At 33.0% G+C, this 20664-nt stretch overlaps 1 protein-coding gene across 2 annotated transcripts; it reads left to right on the top strand.

Annotated features, from left to right (window-relative positions):
* The first annotated feature begins 646 nt into the window (after window positions 1–646).
* LOC128157847 (uncharacterized) lies at window positions 647–14687 on the top strand. Of its 2 annotated transcripts, XR_008239866.1 has the most exons (4): window positions 647–857; window positions 13549–13728; window positions 13850–14101; window positions 14227–14687. XR_008239866.1 is itself a non-coding variant. In XM_052820506.1 (3 exons), exons 1-3 carry the CDS (start codon window positions 13603–13605, stop codon window positions 14521–14523), a joined length of 675 nt encoding a protein of 224 aa, XP_052676466.1. In that variant the 5' UTR covers window positions 12933–13602; the 3' UTR covers window positions 14524–14685. The 2 variants fall into 2 exon arrangements, 1 of the variants encoding a protein (XP_052676466.1); XM_052820506.1 differs by lacking the exon at window positions 647–857 and having other exon boundaries at window positions 12933–13728; window positions 14227–14685.
* Window positions 14688–20664: the final 5977 nt, after the last annotated feature.

Raw genomic sequence — 20664 nt, 5'->3', positions numbered from 1 at the left:
GAAAATTCATTAGAAATTGAATGATTTTGTTTACTTTTAAGTGATTTTCTTGTAATTTGACTTTTCTCTTATACAATGACAGGTGGTTATACCGAACAGTGTTCAAATTTAAAAATCCAAAGGAAAAATACAAGACAGGAGGAAAAATACTAGACAGGAGCAGGGCAAACATGAACCTTTAACAAAATTAGAGGTAGGATCAGGTGCCACGGAGAAATGAGCATCCTATACTGACCGGTCAAGTATTTCTTAGGGTTCTGTTCTCCTATATGTCAGAGTTATGAATACATTTTTGTTCTACTGTAAAAGTTAGAATTTTATTGTTGATTTTTATTAAATTTGAGTTAATACAAGCTTATTTATAAAAAATAACCTTACAACGATACATTTCGTTCAGGGATTCAATGTAAGCGTAAACATATCATTGATCAAAATGTTTTTCTTCAGAATGATAAATGCAAACGTAAGCATGTCTAAGTCAGATTGCGTTACATTTTATATTGTATAGTGACTAAAGTTGCGTGCTTTTTATCTTAAAATCAAAAAAATTGTCAGGCTTGACTTATATTTCAAAATTTCGGACGGTTTTTAAAACCGTGTTTTAAATCTCACAGAGCTAGTATTAGTGTGTGTGCATCAACCGCAATTTATGTCGTTTTCTGAATTGTTTGTTTGTGAAGCCTTGATTCATCATTATTCAGATATAGGAATAAAGCAAAAAGTGTCTAAACAGTCAATGTTCCAGCGTACAACAAATATGATTCTGCTGGCTGTATCTGACATTTTATCAAATGACCATGACATGATTCTTTGGAGGGGTTTTCTTCGTGAAGTGGACTAAAGACAGATATTTTTAAGTAAGTTATTATAATTCTAGCCACAAACATTTCTTGTAGGTACACGTATAAGGGCAAGAGATCGATTAATCTAATATAAGTTTGATGGTTAAGATTCAATTAATGTAACCAGACACGTAAAATAATAATATAAAGAATCGGTTTTTCTTTATTCACATAAGTTACATAATACTAACTGAACTGAGAATTGAAAATTTAAACTTTGGCAAGAGTAGTGTAGAAATAACTTGAAAAGATGTCGAAGTATAACGTGAAAACATTTATTTTACAGAATTCAATTCTGCGAGTCATTTTTTTCTTTAAAGATTTCTTTATTTATATTCTTATGTTGAAGTAACTTGTGTTGCGTTGAATTTTATCTTTAACTTAAAACATTTTTACAGAATTCTAATGTGAATACGTTGTAAGAAGTTAAAACTGACAAAAATCGAACAGGAGCGAATGTAGTAAATAATGAAATAAGAAACTTTCTCAGTAAAATTCTTTGTAGTTACAAAATAATATTTTTTCAGAAAATCCATTTCTGAAAATGTTTACGGGGTTCATCAATAAGATATCGAAAATGAAAATCCATGAGCCTTTTATATTACCACATAGATAAGATCAAACATTGAAAATATTTCCCTTTACAATTTTAGTACTTATATTCTATGATTCGAATTAAACGATTGTCTCTAGCTATATGACTAAGGCTCCTTTTTAGATTCATAAATCGGTTTTACAATAGCACAAAGTCGCTTGATCGTGATATATTGCTTCTGATTCTAAACAAGAACTAAACATTAACAAAGGAAAAAATGTAGTGCTTATCGATGAAAATTTATTCAATTTTGGCATAATTTAATCAGCTGTCAAGTGAAAGGGCAATAAAATTGTATAATTGATTAAGTCTCAGACTTGCTTACTGCGACTTGGTTTTAAATATATTTACGCTATTGCTAAATTGTTTCATATCACGTGCGATTAGTCATCAACGAGGAATTTGCGTGCTAGAAAAAGCAACAATAGCCGTTGGTAGATTGTTTATATAAAAATTACATGATCGTTTTGATGTCAAAGGACTATGACTTATTAATCCAAATCATAATGTATGTCCACCCTAAATTCCGTTTTCCTTGTCGTATATATGTGTAGTTTCTAATTTTGACCATCTCTCTGTTCTTACAACCTACCTACCCCATGTTTCTACTCTCTCTCTCTCTCAGTCTGACTGTGTGTCTGTCTGTCTCTCGGTCTCTCTGTCTGTCGGTCTCTCTCTCGCTCAAAATGTTTACGGGGTTCATCATAAAATATCGGAAATAAACATCTATCACACGACTTCAATTAAAAACTCCATAAGCTTTTTATATTACAACATACATGTAGATAAGATCAAACATTGATGATATTTTCCTTTACAATTTCGGTACTAATCTTCTATGATTCAAATTAAACGATTGCCTCTAGATTTATGACTAAGGCTCTTAAAATTGCATATTGTATAATTGATTAAGTCACAGACTTGCTTACTGCGACTTGGTTTTAAATATATTTACGCTATTGCTAAATTGTTTCATATCACGTGCGATTAGTCATCAACGAGTAACTTGCGTGCTAGAAAAAGCAACAATAGCCGTTGGTAGATTGTTCATATAAAAAATACATGATTTTTTTGATGTCAAAGGACTATGGCTTATTAACCCCAAACATAATGTATGTCCACCCTTACAACCTCTCTACCCCATCTTTCTACTCTCTCTCTCAGTCTGAATGTCTCTCTCGCATTGTCTGTCTGTCTGTCTGTCTGTCTGTCTGTCTGTCTGTCTCTCTGTCTCTCTCTCTCTCTCTCTTTCTCTCTCTCTCTCTCTCTCTCTCTCTCTCTCTCTCTCTCTCTGTTCATTGTTCATGTTCATTTACGATATCGTTTTGATATAGCTCAAAGTTACTTGATCGTGGTATATTGCTTCTGATTCTAAGCAAGAACTAAACATTAACAAAGGAAAAAATGTAGTGCTTATCGATGAAATTTTAATCAATTTTGGCATAATTTAATCAGCTGTCAAGTGAAAGGGTAATAAAATTGTATAATTGATTAAGTCTCAGACTTGCTTACTGCGACTTGGTTTTAAATATATTTACGCTATTGCTAAATTGTTTCATATCACGTGCGATTAGTCATCAACGAGGAATGTGCGTGCTAGAAAAAGCAACAATAGCCGTTGGTAGATTTTTTATATAAAATTACATGATCGTTTTGATGTCAAAGGACTATGACTTATTAATCCAAATCATAATGAATGTCCACCCTAAATTCCGTTTTCCTTGTCGTATATATGTGTAGATTCTAATTTTGACCATCTCTCTGTTCTTACAACCTACCTACCCCATGTTTCTACTCTCTCTCTCTCTCAGTCTGACTGTGTGTCTGTCTGTCTCTCGGTCTCTCTGTCTGTCGGTCTCTCTCTCGCTCAAAATGTTTACGGGGTTCATCAATAAAATATCGGAAATAAACATCTATCACACGACCTCAATTAAAAACTCCATAAGCTTTTTATATTACAACATACATGCAGATTAGATCAGACATTGATGATATTTTCCTTTACAATTTCGGTACTAATCTTCTATGATTCAAATTAAACGATTGCCTCTAGATTTATGACTAAGGCTCTTAAAATTGCATATTGTATAATTGATTAAGTCACAGAATTGCTTACTGCGACTTGGTTTTAAATATATTTACGCTATTGCTAAATTGTTTCATATCACGTGCGATTAGTCATCAACGAGTAACTTGCGTGCTAGTAAAAGCAACAATAGCCGTTGGTAGATTGTTTATATAAAAAATACATGATTTTTTTGATGTCAAAGGACTATGGCTTATTAACCCCAAACATAATGTATGTCCACCCTTACAACCTCTCTACCCCATGTTTGTACTCTCTCTCCCCCTCTCTCAGTCTCTCTCGCTTTGTCTGTCTGTCTGTCTGTCTGTCTGTCTGTCTGTCTGTCTGTCTCTCTCTCTCTCTCTCTCTCTCTCTCTCTCTCTCTCTCTCTCTCTCTCTCTCTCTCTCTGTGTTCATTGTTCATGTTCATTTACGATATCGTTTTGATATAGCTCAAAGTTACTTGATCGTGGTATATTGCTTCTGATTCTAAGCAAGAACTAAACATTAACAAAGGAAAAAATGTAGTGCTTATCGATGGAATTTTAATCAATTTTGGCATAATTTAATCAGCTGTCAAGTGAAAGGGAAATAAAATTGTATAATTGATTAAGTCACACACTTGCTTACTGCGACTTGGTTTTAAATTTATTTACGCTATTGCTAAGCTGTTTCATATCACGTGCGATTAGTCATCAACGAGGAATTTGCATGCTAGAAAAGCAACAATAGCCGTTGGTAGATTGTTCATATAAAAAATACATGATTTTTTTTATGTCAAAGGACTATGGCTTATTAACCCCAAACATAATGTATGTCCACCCTTACAACCTCTCTACCCCATCTATCTACTCTAAATATATTCACGCTATTGCTAAGTTGTTTCATATCACGAGCGATTAGTCATCAACGAGGAATTTGCGTGCTAGTAAAAGCAACAATAGCCGATGGTAGATTGTTCATATAAAAAATACACGATTTTTTTTTATGTCAAAGGACTATGGCTTATTAACCCCAAACATAATGTATGTCCACCCTTACAACCTCTCTACCCCATCTATCTACTCTCTCTCTCAGTCTGAATGTCTCTCTCGCATTGTCTGTCTGTCTGTCTGTCTGTCTGTCTGTCTGTCTGTCTCTCTCTCTCTCTCTCTCTCTCTCTCTCTCTCTCTCTCTCTCTCTCTGTTCATTGTTCATGTTCATTTACGATATCGTTTTGATATAGCTCAAAGTTACTTGATCGTGGTATATTGCTTCTGATTCTAAGCAAGAACTAAACATTAACAAAGGAAAAAATGTAGTGCTTATCGATGGAATTTTAATCAATTTTGGCATAATTTAATCAGCTGTCAAGTGAAAGGGAAATAAAATTGTATAATTGATTAAGTCTCAGACTTGCTTACTGCGACTTGGTTTTAAATATATTTACGCTATTGCTAAATTGTTTCATATCACGTGCGATTAGTCATCAACGAGGAATGTGCGTGCTAGAAAAAGCAACAATAGCCGTTGGTAGATTTTTTATATAAAAATTACATGATCGTTTTGATGTCAAAGGACTATGACTTATTAATCCAAATCATAATGAATGTCCACCCTAAATTCCGTTTTCCTTGTCGTATATATGTGTAGATTCTAATTTTGACCATCTCTCTGTTCTTACAACCTACCTACCCCATGTTTCTACTCTCTCTCTCTCTCAGTCTGACTGTGTGTCTGTCTGTCTCTCGGTCTCTCTGTCTGTCGGTCTCTCTCTCGCTCAAAATGTTTACGGGGTTCATCAATAAAATATCGGAAATAAACATCTATCACACGACCTCAATTAAAAACTCCATAAGCTTTTTATATTACAACATACATGCAGATTAGATCAGACATTGATGATATTTTCCTTTACAATTTCGGTACTAATCTTCTATGATTCAAATTAAACGATTGCCTCTAGATTTATGACTAAGGCTCTTAAAATTGCATATTGTATAATTGATTAAGTCACAGACTTGCTTACTGCGACTTGGTTTTAAATATATTTACGCTATTGCTAAATTGTTTCATATCACGTGCGATTAGTCATCAACGAGTAACTTGCGTGCTAGTAAAAGCAACAATAGCCGTTGGTAGATTGTTCATATAAAAAATACATGATTTTTTTGATGTCAAAGGACTATGGCTTATTAACCCCAAACATAATGTATGCCCACCCTTACAACCTCTCTACCCCATGTTTGTACTCTCTCTCCCCCTCTCTCAGTCTCTCTCGCTTTGTCTGTCTGTCTGTCCGTCTGTCTGTCTGTCTGTCTGTCTGTCTCTCTCTCTCTCTCTCTCTCTCTCTCTCTCTCTCTCTCTCTCTCTCTCTCTCTCTCTCTCTCTCTGTTCATTGTTCATGTTCATTTACGATATCGTTTTGATATAGCTCAAAGTTACTTGATCGTGGTATATTGCTTCTGATTCTAAGCAAGAACTAAACATTAACAAAGGAAAAAATGTAGTGCTTATCGATGGAATTTTAATCAATTTTGGCATAATTTAATCAGCTGTCAAGTGAAAAGGAAATAAAATTGTATAATTGATTAAGTCACAGACTTGCTTACTGCGACTTGGTTTTAAATTTATTTACGCTATTGCTAAATTGTTTCATATCACGTGCGATTAGTCATCAACGAGGAATTTGCGTGCTAGAAAAAGCAACAATAGCCGTTGGTAGATTGTTTATATAAAAATTACATGATCTGTCATCCCCTGCGTTTTCACTGTCACCCTCTGTACATCCCCTGTGTGCCACTGTACAGAGCCCCTGTATACCCTGTCACCCCCTGTGCGCCCCTGTACACATCCCCTGTGTACCACTGTAAGCCCCTGTCACCCCTGTACGCCCCTGTCATCCCCTGTAAGCCACTGTATACTCCTGTGCATGCACCTGACATCCCCTGTACGGTTTTTAACTGCTCGCTAAGTAAATAAATAGCTTTCAATTAATTCGGATTTTTAAAATTTATATTCAGCATTCATGCTCTAGACGGTGCTTGTTTTTCTTTGCATTTCATAGAGGGCAATATTACTACAAACGTAAATAATTTTGACTCAACATTGACACAAATTAAGATTTACTTGTATACCGATAAACCGCATATTTTATTACATGCATTTAAACAAACGACCGTGTTCTGTAATTTGTAAAAAAAAAAATAAAAAAAAAAATAAGTGGAGGAGTGCGTGAAATCTTCAATGTTCTGTGCCATATAACCTGCCTTAGCTAAAGCGCATAATTATAACACAACAGGATCAGCACGTGCCGATAACCACACATAGATCGAAATGAGGAAATGATCACCTAAATTGTGACTGTTTTGCCCAGTGTAATGATACATAGAATTAAATAGTCTTTAGGAAGTTCATGTAAATCGCTGGTATTTGCTGTCATGCAGCAATTATTTGATAAATCATGTATTGAGAGAAAGAGAGAGAGAGAGAGAGAGAGAGAGAGAGAGAGAGAGAGAGAGAGAGTTTATTTTGGTCGGAAGGGGGGATTAGACCGGTCCATTGACACTTTTAACTTCTATCAGTGTGCATTTTCCAGTTTAGCTAATATTTATATGTATTATTGACTTCTTTCTTTTCTAATATTATAGAATTGTCCTCATGCATATAGAGCAATGATACGGTCAATGAATGATTTAATGCATGACTGTTTACAAATGTCGGTAACGGGTAAACATATACATGTATAGACACATGCTTTATCTTAAACAATGTTATGGGTTTTGGATTAGAAAAATATACATTTATTTAAATTTGACTTGATTTGAAAAATGAAAAATATTAAAGAGCAATATTATAATACAGTTTTAATTCATATCACCGTGCCAAATAATGATCTGAATCTAAAGCTCTTCAATCTTTTCATATTTGAAATTCTCAGAACTGAAAAATCGAAATTTTCAATTTCTTGTTTCTTCACTTGAATGACTGAGAAAAAAGTAATAAGGGGTGTTTAAACAACATATTGCATTATTGTGTAGCATTACCGAGCATCCAGACCTGATGACGTGTGTCTGTCACCTCATTGTTCCCAATCTCGCTACCGTGCACTGCAAATTGTTAAGAAAGGTTGTATACAGTATATATAGCTATTATATAATCACTGACCGACCATTCAAATCTAAGGAAGTGTGTGTATATATACATGTACACGCGTGTCTTTCATCTCTTTTTCCCTATCTCGCTACCGCGCACTGCAAATTGTCAAGATGGGCTGTGTACAGTAGTTATTATATAATCACTGACCGAGTGAAAAAAAATATCAACATCCTCTCCTTTGAAAAATGTAGCTTCAGTCAGCTAGTTGTTAATCATGTGTCTTCAAGTTTTTTGATCAATTGATCTGGTGTAGAATAAAACCTTGATGAATTAAAAATCAATTCGACAGGTCTAAGTTTATCTAAATAATTATAAAGAAATGGTTATGAAAATTAATTAGGATTGCATATTTACTTATCAGGACATTAATCCCCGGGGAAACTTTATAATTCATAAATTTCATTCAAAATCAATGCTCTCTCTCTCTCTCATTTTTAAATTTCTCAATATCTATATAACTTCCTAGATGCATAGAAAACACATTTACATGTTCTGAACTTGGCGGTAGATTTCTGTTCACTGGCAATTAACTAGCCTCCACTTTGCAGTAAAAAGAGATATGAAAATTAGATTTTATAAATTATTGAAATTGATTATGAGAATAAATCATCAGTTGAAAGTCAATTCAAGAGTCCAATAAGCCGGTCAGACACATAGTAAACAAACATACTTAAATAATTTCTTAGGCTTATATAATCATTTCTTAAACTTATATAAGCTATTGATGCTTTATTTTGCTATTTAAGTGAAGATCTTGGTTAAAAAAAGAAGAAAGGTGTACTCTATTGTTACATGGCTGATTATAAATTCTACATTCTGACTGATTTATTGGTTTTAGTGTGCACCTATATGATTAGATATATACTAAATAAAAAAAAACATGTGCCGCGCTTGATCTTATAGTTTCTATTGTAATGTTTATTACCAAGAATCATATGATTCATAGGTTTAAGATATTCATAAGTAAAGTGTACATATATCTGTAGACAATTTTAGAAAATAAATAAATCACTCTGTGTCGAATTTTTTATGTCTGTTTTTAAAACATAATGTTCCCGAGCTCTAGGGGACTACATGCCCCGAGGGCTTTCACACCTAATATCAAAAATAATCCCGCCCGCACCTGAGATTTACCACCCGGTGGATCTCAAGTCTTTAGTTGTTAGCATGATTATTCAAGTATCAATAAATTATCAACTAAAACATGTGATTTCTAAAATTACGGTAACAGTGTGTATTGTGATTCGGCAATGTTAAGTGTAAATATTGATATATAGCTCAAAATATAACATATGTGATTTCAAAAGTAGAATTAAGAAAATGATATTGAAAACCCCCCAGTAAAAAGCCGTACAGGAGATGTCAGGGGGATGCACAGGGGTATACAGTGGCTTACAGGGGATGACAGGGGCGTACAGGGGGTGACAGGGGCTTACAGTGGCACACAAGGGATGTGTACAGGGGCGCACAGGGAATGACAGGGTATACAGGGGCTCTATACAGTGGCACTCAGGGGTTGTACAGGGGATGACAGTGAAAACACAGGGGGTGACAGGGGAAGACATGGGATTTTCATACGGACAGGGGTTTTAAGAGCCAGTAGTGATCTGTTCATACAACCTCCCTACCGAATGCTTCTTCTCTCTCTCCCTCTTAGTCTGTCTGTCTGTCTGTCTCTCTCTCTCTCTCTCTCTCTCTCTCTCTCTCTCTCTCTCTCTCTCTCTCTCTCAACTCTACCCTTCAGGGATTATCTAGTCGTAATATTTGAGTCAAGGAAGTTTTAAGAATGATATTATCTGTTTACTGCCATTTACAAAGGAGACTAAATTTAACATTTTTTTCAATTAGAAATCACACCTTCATCTCCACAATTTTACTAAGAAATTGTTTACACTTAAGCAATTATTAACATCTAACAGTAACAGACAGTGGCAGTCAGACAATGTGGATTAAAATTCAGATATCCTAAAAGTACAGTATTTGATTCAAAATGTTTTCGGATATCAGAACATAGTCAACTGTGCTTCATCCATTGTTTAAAACAGGTAAAGGTACAAATTTTAACTCCAAAAGTACGACCATTAATTAAGTAGTCTCAGTTGATTTTATGCACAAAGATCTAATTTATCCCTGCCTCGATTATCTAATTTAGAGTCCATATTATGACGATTTAGAATTTGTTTGTCAACAATGTAATTTGAATGAAGAGGAATGTAGCCATTGTTATCATTTACAATAAAATATGGTCCTGTAGAGTTTCTGGTATTAAAATCGTCACATAATAAAATGTTGCCTAGATTTTGGTAAAAAGCTGTATCTTTACCATTGCAATAAAGAATGTAATGTTTGATACCTTTGGAATAAGATTAATTTTCTGGAGGGTTACACACCATGCAGATAAATAATATCTGTACAATTTCGTATATCGATTTGAATCAGTCACTATAACACTATAAATTCAAAATTTGAAACTCTCTTTCTTCTTACAATCTTCCTATCCCATTCCCTCTCTCTCTCTCTCTCTCTGTGTTTCTATCTATCTATCTATCTATCTATCTATCTATCTATCTATCTATCTATCTATCTATCTATCTATCTATCTATCTATCTATTGAGTCGTCAATCTATCCATCGATTCATTCACTCATCCATCCATCCATCCATTAGTCCATCCATCCATCCATCCATCCATCCATCCATCAGTCTATCCATCCATCCATTAATCTCTCTCTCTCTCTGTTTTTTCCTATCTATCTATCTATCTATCTATCTATCTATCTATCTATCTATCTATCTATCTATCTATCTATCTATCTATCTATATGTCTATCTATCTATCTATCTATCTATCCATCCATCCATCCATCCATCCATCCATCTAACCATTCGTCATGTTTCTATATTGTGCAACTGGTTCTTTGCAAGAACTTAAACTAAGCAATGGAGAGAAAGGTAGTGCTAACAAATGAAACTTCAATTACTTGTTCTCTGTCTCTCTCTCTCTCTCTGTCTGTCTGTCTGTCTGTCTCTCTCTCTCTCTCTCTCTCTCTCTCTCTCTCTCTCTCTCTCTCTCTCTCTGATTTTCTTTCTGTATCATTAGAGCTCAGTAAATCACATAATTATTTTTTTCCGCTCAATGGCATTTTTTATGAAAGATTAGATTTTAACGTTGTCTTCGACTAGAAACAACCTTGATAAAGATATATAAGTGCTTCATTTCTATCTCATTCTCTTTCCTTTCTATCTATCTCTTGGATGTTTACAATAAATCGGGGACACATAAACTATTTTACTCTTTTTATCCAGCTCACGAGTATTCCGACACCAATATGGAAAAAATGCGATGGCAACAGTCTGAGTCACACTGTGTTTATGGGGTGACGCAGTGTATGTGTTCGAGAAAAATCAAGAAAAAGCACCGTGTTGTCGCCATGTAACTTCGTGGTCACCGTTTTACTCCGTGAATATCATTACCTGATACGTTAATAGAGTATGTTCAGAAATAAACGAATTATGGCTAAACAAGGGTTAAAATATGAATACCGTTTCTGAATGTAAAAAAAGTGAACCAAAGTTATACAGACCCACAAAATTATCGGGCGTTCAATTTAAAGTAATAATATTTAATATCTTAAAATCCGTCGTAAATGGGTACATTTTAATTCATTTGTTCTTAAATGAATGAAAAAAATACTAGGATGTTCTCTTCTCTAGTAGATGAAACTTCTGGATTTTACATTTTTAATTTGAATAAAACAATGTGCACGATTTTTTTAAATTTTAACTAAATAGAATCAACCAAATATATTCATGTTTGATATATGTGTATACATATCCAGGTATGACTGCTCGGTTAAATACACGGCTATATTTTGTTAATAGCGTGTTGGTTTTTTGCTTACAACGCTACTCTTAACTATTTTAGTAATTATGAAATAATATAAAATGCCATGAGCTATCAACAAATGAGAGAGAGAGAGAGAGAGAGAGAGAGAGAGAGAGAGAGAGAGAGCCATGTCGAAGAAAGATTAGGTATTACAACTGTTTTCGACTAAAACTTACACTTTGATAAAGACTAAATAAGTGGTTTTTTCTCTTCATTCTCTTTCTCTTTTGTCTATCTCTTGAGTTTTACTAATAAACTGGGGACATATAAACATTTATTCTATTCTCTCAATCCACAGTATAGCATACATCAACCTTGAAAAAAAATACAATAGAAACAGTCTGAGTCATACCGTGTACATGGGGGTGACGCAATATATGTGTTCTAGACAATTCAAGAAAAAGGACCGTGTTGTCTCAACTGAAACTCCGTGGTCCCTCTGTCACACCGTGATTATCTGAGAGGATAATAGAGTATGTTTAGAAATAAACGATTTTTGGCTAATGAAGGATTAAAATATATCTTTGTTACATAAAATACCCCCAAATCCTAAGTCTTACTGTATATCCGACGTTTGTTATGAAAGGTCTATAAAGTAGATATGAATGACAATTTCATGATCAGTTTAATGCTAACAAACTGTAATAGATAAACATAAGTCTTGCGCACTATGAGTGGTGATTCTTTTTTGAGTCAGTAATCAGTTTTACAATAGTCCAAAGATGCTTGCAAGCATTATTTTGTTACTGGTTCAAGGCAAGAAATAAAACCAAACTAAGGAGAGAAATGTAGTGCTAATCGATTAAATTTATATCAACCTTGGTATAATTTACATGTACTAAGCTCTCTCTCTATCCATCCATCCATCCATCCATCCATCCATCCATCCATCCATCCATCCATCCATCCATCTAACCATTCGTCATGTTTCTATATTGTGCAACTGGTTCTTTGCAAGAACTGAAACTAAACAATGTAGAGAAAGGTAGTGCTAACAAATGAAACTTGAATTACTTGTTTACTATCTATCGATCGATCGACCATTCTACCCCCCCCCCCCTCTCTCTCTGTCTCTGTCTCTCTCTCTCTCTCTCTCTCTCTCTCTCTCTCTCTCTCTTTCTCCATTTATCCCTCCATCTATCCCTCCATCCCTCCCTGCTGAAGTCAGTCAGTCAGCCAGCCAACCAGCCAGTAAATATAAAAATGTTACGAGAAAATCGTGCTTGAATAACCCTTGTTTTCATTTTTATTTATTTTTTCCTGTAATTCCAATAAATAATCCGTCATTGAGTATTAAGCTGATACACACTTCCATACATGAAATTGTATAATGAAAACAAACTTATGAGATTGATATCACAAACAATATGATGAGGAGATGATAAAAATCAAACAAAAAGGACGAAAATGTGAAACAATACTGCAGTAAATGCTAGTTTATTGTAAATTTGAAGCAATGACAGTTGATATTAGAAAATTTAGGTTAACTATTAGTCATTGTAAGTTTTGACTCAAATAAATCGAATATTTTTGTATATGTTTGCAATTGTTTCAAAAATCACATTCCTAAGGTGTTTAAGGAAAAGTAGTCACTAGTGCATTAAACACATGTTGATAATATATTTTGTTTATGAAAATAAATATGTAAACAATTGGAAATATATTAAAACTTTCCTGAAAAGGCGATGCAGAACACGAACGTAAAAAAAATCATAATAGCACAGGTGGTAACCATATTGTTTACATTTGAAACTAGGTCAAGAAAGTCGTTTTTATACGATTTGTCGATTTTATAAATACTTGTTGGATTGTTGTTGGAAGAAAATAAGCAAATTGTATCAAGACTTTTTATTTTGAAATCGTCATTAGAATATTTTCCAGAATTAAATCGATTTCTTTAGATTTTTTAAGTCCGCGTGACTATGCATCTATGTAAATTGCCAAAGTCAGATGTGTTAGATCATAATCTATTTTAAACTTTTCATCTCATTGGTTTTCGTTTGCAAATACGTCGTTCATATAGGCGTGTCTTTAGACTAAGATAAAATTGACTGCGACTCCATTTTTGCCCCAAAAAATGAAAACCTGTCAGAGCAGTGTTGTGGATGTTAATTCGCCAAACAAGAAAACAATTAGCAGAACTATTAAGGAAAAGGAGAGAGCATTTCCAGGCAAAGAAAAGGACATGTTTTCGGCAGACAAGGTAATTTAAGTAAAAAGTAAACATTTTATCACAAAAACATATTAAAATGTTTTTTATCAATCGCTACATACTTATTAGTCTGTAATCAGACACTTTGTAAAATAGTAAATGTTTTTTTAAGGGTATCACGGTTGGTGCGACCCCCTTCAAGATTGACGATGACGATATCGGTAGAAACTGGGAAAACATTAAGGAATTTACGTTTTCCATTTCCTTATTTGACTGCGACTCCATTTTTGCACCCAAAATAAAAACATGTCAGAGCAGTGTTGTGGATGTTAATTCGCCAAACAAGAAAACAATTAGCAGAACTATTAAGGAAAAGGAGAGAGCATTTCCAGGCAAAGAAAAGGACATGTTTTCGGCAGACAAGGTAATTTAAGTAAAAAGTAAACATTTTATCACAAAAACCTATTAAAATGTGTTTTTTATCAATCGCTACATACTTATGAGTCTGTAATCAGACACTTTGTAAAATAGTAAATGTTTTTTTTTAAGGGTATCACGGTTGGTGCGACCCCCTTCAAGATTGACGATGACGATATCGGTAGAAACTGGGAAAACATTAAGGAATTTACGTTTTCCATTTCCTTAAAAAAACAGCGAGGAAAATGCCCCCAACTCGAGGAAAGGAAAGAACTTTTGAAGAAAAAGACAATAAATATTATTATAATTATAATTATAATTATCATAATCATCATCATCGGTGTTCTGATTATAATTATTATTTTTATTTATATTAATATAATTATTATCATAATGATTATTATCATTATTGGAAATATTAAATTTTAATTAATATCATACTTATTATATTCTATATTAAGCGTTTATTATATATTTTTATTAACTTTAGCTCATAAAAGAAGTTTACAAACAAATTTTTTTTTAAAACATAAGGCATTTAGATTTGTTTGATAAGAAAGTAAAAAAACATGTATTTCTCTTTGTATAAAAAATAAAATTTTTAGTTCCTGATTTATCTTGCTTATTATTATTGTTTGATATGAATATGTCATAAATATCATACTATTGTTGATCAAATGAAGGAAGGTATCATGGTGTTAGTGTGCTTTTTATATGTATATTTACAACATCCGTCACTGATTCAAAGTGAGAATTTGTACTTGTGACCCAACAATGATATCGTCAGGGTAGGAAAAGTACAAGAAAAAAATTGACGGTTATTTTATACGAAAAGTTTACACCAAATATAGAGAGACACCGTTCTGCCAAAACATGTACAGGCATTGTGTATTTCGGGAATGTCTTAACTATCTATATTCTTCATATGATTATTTAAAAAAAAACATATAAAAACCATCTATCTATATTCTTTAAATGATTATTTTTAAAAAGATAACTTATATAAAAACTATAGTTCCGTGGTAAAAAAAGAAGTTGCAAACTGCTTTCTGTGCCTGAAGATTTCAGCAAACAATGCGCAATGTTTGAATGTATGTCAAATTAGTTAATGCGCCGCTCGGGTAATATTAATATGTTTTGTTTTATAAATACCAACACATCTCTATGATTTTTTTTGGTCAGCAATGTGTGTGCTCCGTTTGGTGGGATTGAATTACAAATTCTATGTATGTATGAAATGTCATTTATATCATTAAATTACATAAAATAAGCAATGGAAAATAAATAATGAGAATACAAAATTAACAATCTACATACCCAACCAAAGATGGGTTAATCTCTTATGATAGGGCATACATGGTAGAAATTATGTTCGTATTTGCAATATTTACAAAGTAAGATGTTCGTGAAGGCACGCTCATTCACAACGGATAAGCATAGCATCATAGTTTCTGTTCGTCTTTTCCTTTTCTTGCCAATGCTTTTCAATGACATGGTCAGATATAGAAAACGCTTTAAACCAATGCCCAAATTGAACATGTCATACGTAGGATTAAAACGTAGAAGGGTTTAAGGACAAATATCCTTCTACTAGTGTAGGAGGAGTAAACTAATGCAGTCTTTCTTTATATGTACATGTTCGAACGTTTTATCATTCTGAGTTATAGATTGCTGTATTTGATTTTGTGATATACAATTTTTGATACAAGAGTGAGTGATCTGGCAGTTGCAGATTACTGCCCCAATTTTGTAAGTCGTCTCTCTAATGAGAGTGATACGTATTGTCTAGACAGGGCAGAGCGGTAGCCCTTTATGCTTCTGGACTTCATGTACCTGCCGTTCTGGGTACAGAGGAAAACGACCAATAGTCTAAAGATTGCCTATTTACATCATTCAGGTTAACATCTATGATACTAGGGATTGATAAATCTTGAAACTTTCTTTGCTACAGAGGATAGCTGTGCTATCTATCTGTTGTATGCAGAGCCATCATAACGTTACATTTTAAGGTTACCCTCCTTAAAAACAATTTTTGATAACGGTATTCAACTTATCTTGTATTAATTTCATAATTTTAATCATTAAGGTAGCTCCATACTCGTAAAATTCTCTGAGGAAAGTTGAAAAACCGAACTGATTTCGACTTAATAGACTTAAATGTCATCAATTGTTAGAAAAAATGTACATGTCATCACACTTTTTGAGATGCCAGATAAACACAAACTAAAGCATATTTAAGCATTAGAAAAATGTATTTTTTTTCTGTGAAAAGTAAAATCTTGTAGGCAGAAATTTGTTTTTCTTGTTTAATTTTAATGTCAACTTTATCAGAAAATTAAAATTACAAAAATATTTTAAAATTAATCGTTGGAATAAGAAAAACTATAGCATTTAGACATACAACTGAGAGAAAAGTCAGAAAAAGAGTTATTTCCCCTTTGCATAGATAAAATATATAAAAATTTGGAAATTAAGTATAAAATTAAGTGCGAAAATATCTTTAACCTACCAATAATTCTAATTACATCCATGTGATTATATTCACATAAAATAAATAAAACTATCTTGCACAATTTTTTAAGAATTCAAAGTTTTACAAAAAAGTGTGACGTCACAGAACACTGGATCTACTTTAAGAGACATTGTAGACAAACATTAACGAGTTTTATGTTGAAAAGATAAGGTATCAAATAATAGCGAGTTGATATTGGGAGAAAATCACAGGATAAAGCTCTGCCACTAAGTTGACTGAAAGGTAACTGATAGTCATGGATATGTGACTGAAAGGCAGATCCACGCCATCAGTCAACTTTTAGTTGACTGAATGGCAGAGCTTCATCCTGTGAATATTATCCATTTGAAGATTCCTACCGAAAAAAGCAATTTCTATTTACCTTCTCAAAAAATCACTATGTCATTTAAAAATATTTCATCGGTAAATCAATGATTTGTTTCTTTTTTTACTTTTGTATTTCATAAAATGTATCATATTGAATTTGTAGTATGCTTGGTCTTTCTTTTATGCTCATTATGTCATGATAGTCATGGATATGTGACTGAAAGGCAGACCCACACCAATCAGTCAACTTTTAGTTGACTGAATGGCAGAGCTTCATCCTGTGAATATTATCCATTTGAAGATTCCTACCGAAAAAAGCAATTTCTATTTACCTTCTCAAAATATCACTATGTCATTTAAAAATATTTCATCGGTAAATCAATGATTTGTTTCTTTTTTTACTTTTGTATTTCATAAAATGTATTATATTGAATTTGTAGTATGCTTGGTCTTTCTTTTATGCTCATTATGTCCACATAGATCAAAATTTGAAATTTGGAGTTCGAAAAGGGTAGTGTAAAAATATTTTGAAAAGATGTCGATGTATACAGGGGAAGCATTTATTTGATAGAATTCAGTTCGTTAAGTCAACAATCCTTTAATAAGATTTCCTTCTTTCATTTATTTTCTTATTTAGATATAAAAAGTTGGCAATAAATTTTTCTTTTACTCGATAAATTTATACATAATTTTAATGTGGATTTGTATCGATCAGTTAAAATTGATTGTAATTGAAAAGGAAAGAAAGAGCAAATCATGAGCTTTTACACCTCAGTTCAAGTCATTTTAGTCAAAATTTTAATTCTTATAGACTTTTTTAAAAATAAAATTATCACGAGGTTTTCAATCAGATATTGCAAATGAATGTTTATCGCGCGATGTTCGTTTAAAAGTTCAAAAACCTACAATATTACCAGATATGCAGGAAAAAAAGAAGATATTTTCCCTCTAATTTAAAATTTGATTAACCCTGATTAAGATTGTCTTCAGCAATGTGAGTTGAATTTCCTTTTAACTTCAATAACCAGTTTTACAATAGCATAAAGATGCTTGGTGGTATAATTTTGCTTCTAGTTCTATGCAGGAAATAAAACTGATTTAAGGAGAGAAATGTAGTGCTTATTGATGAAATTTAAATCAATCCTGGCATAATTCACTCAACTCTCAAGAGCCGGAAAAAAATTGTATACTAAACTAAGTCACAGACGTTGTTTTACCGCTACCTATAACTACATTATTGCTGAGTAATTACATCACGTTCAGTTAGTAATGAATGAGCAATGTGCGTGTAGAAATACTACCAATACCCGTAAACAAAATCCACCACTCAAAGTTCCAGCTTTGTGTAGTTTTGTTTTGTTGTTTCTATCACCTCTTCTTGTAAAATTTAAACGTTTTTCCTCATAGAAACTTTGTCAATAGCAAAATATATCATGTATTTGTGATGGTCGATACTCACATTACTTCTTATTTTACAAATCATGGAACATAAGTTCAAGTCAAACCGAATGTACACCGTTCATACCAGAATTTGTTGTGCCTTATAAGTCAAATCTAGACTTGTCTGTTAAATTGTTTCAGATAAACCCTCGGTGTAGTTTAGTACATTTAGTCATTGTAAAGTAGTATAATATGTGGCATACTGTTTTCTAAAGGTATTGAAATTGATTCCATTTGTGTTAAAAGATCTTTTGCCATCAATAATTCTCTTCCCTCTTCTCGTTGAGTTTGGGACAAAAACAATCGATGAAACAAAATGTTGAGTTTCTTCTATTCTACTATATAGAAATTATAGAGATTTTATATTTATATCAAAATCAAATATTGCTATAAAAAAAGTCATAAAAAGGTCATTTGTATTAATGCCAAATTCTAAGGTGGTCGGTTATACGAAAACACGCGGCATGTTTCCTATTTATTGTGAAAATATGTTTATTGTAAAATTAAACGAATACTATGCTACGCAAGGAGTTTTCAATATTCATTGATATTAATATCATAGTCAATGTGACTTAAATATAATGAGTCATAAACCCTTTTCGCTACAGAAAATGTTGAATAAACCCTAGTCTTACATGTACTTTATATTTGTCTCTGCTATGCAAAGTCTATGAGTGACATATGAATGAAAATGTCATGGCTTGTGTGATGTCAACAGACTTTGATAAAAAACCTAATAAAAATAAAGTCTTACAGTGTTCGCCCTGATACCCTTTTATGGTGCACTATCTCGGATTTCAAAATAAACCACTGCTCTATTCTTAAAGATTCTTTAAAGTAAGTCTTGTTTTCTGATCTGAATCGGTTCATATATTTTCAAAATATCTCCTCTTAAAACTCTCACCTCTGTCTGTCTGTCTGTCTGTCTCTCTCTCTGTCTCTGTCTCTCTCTCTCTCTGTCTCTCTCTCTCTCTCTCTTTCTCTCTCTCTCTCTCTCTCTCTGTCTCTCTCTCTCTCTCTCTCTCTCTCTCTCTGATTTTCTTTCCGTATCTATAGAGTTCAGTAAATCACATAATTATTTTTTTCCGCTCAATGGCATTTTTTAAGAAAGATTAGATTTTAACGTAACAACCTTGATAAAGATATATAAGTGCTTCATTTCTCTCCCATTCTCTTTCTTTTCTATCTTTTCTATCTATCTCTTGGATGTTTACAATAAATTGGGGACACATAAACTATTTTACTCTTTTTATCCAGAATACAGCTCACGAGTATTCCGACATCAATATGGAAAAAATGCGATGGCAACAGTCTGAGTCACACTGTGTTCAGGGGGTAAGGCAGTGTATGTGTTCGAGAAAAATCAAGAAAAAGCACCGTGTTGTCGCCATGTAACTTCGTGGTCACCGTTTTACTCCGTGAATATCATTACCTGATACGTTAATAGAGTATGTTCAGAAATAAGCGAATTATGGCTAAACAAGGATTAAAATATAAATACCGTTTCTGAATGTAAAAAAGTGAACTTAAGTTATACAGACCCACAAAATTATCGGGCGTTCAATTTAAAGTAAAATTTTTGATATCTTAAAATCCGACGTAAATGGGTACATTTTAATTCATTTGTTCTTAAATGAATGAAAAAATACTAGGATGTTCTCTTCTCTAGTAGATGAAACTTCTGGATTTCACGTTTTAATTTGATTAAAACAATGTGCACGATTTTTTTTATTTTAACTCAATAGAATCAACCAAATATATTCATGTTTGATATATGTGTATACATATCCAGGTATGACTGCTCGGTTAAATACACGGCTATATTTTGTTAATAGCGTGTTGGTTTTTTGCTTACAACGCTACTCTTAACTATTTTAGTAATAATGAAATAATATAAAATGTCATGAGCTATCAACAAATGAGAGAGAGAGAGAGAGAGAGAGAGAGAGAGAGAGAGAGAGAGAGAGAGAGAGAGAGAGAGAGCCATGTCGAAGAAAGATTAGGTATTACAACTGTTTTCGACTAAAACTTACACCTTGATAAAGACTAAATAAGTGCTTTTTTCTCTTTCATTCTCTTTCTTTTTTGTCTATCTCTTGAGTTTTACTAATAAACTGGGGACATATAAACATTTATTCTATTCTATCCATCCACAGTATAGCATACATCAACCTTGAAAAAAATACAATAGAAACAGTCTGAGTCATACCGTGTACATGGGGGTGACGCAATATATGTGTTCTAGACAATTCAAGAAAAAGGACCGTGTTGTCTCAACTGAAACTCCGTGG

The sequence above is a fragment of the Crassostrea angulata genome, chromosome 8 (assembly GCF_025612915.1).
Source record: "Crassostrea angulata isolate pt1a10 chromosome 8, ASM2561291v2, whole genome shotgun sequence".
In the NCBI taxonomy this organism is placed as follows: domain Eukaryota; kingdom Metazoa; phylum Mollusca; class Bivalvia; order Ostreida; family Ostreidae; genus Magallana; species Magallana angulata.
Note: the sequence above shows the minus strand (reverse complement) of the source record. Positions and strands in the feature narration are given on the sequence as shown.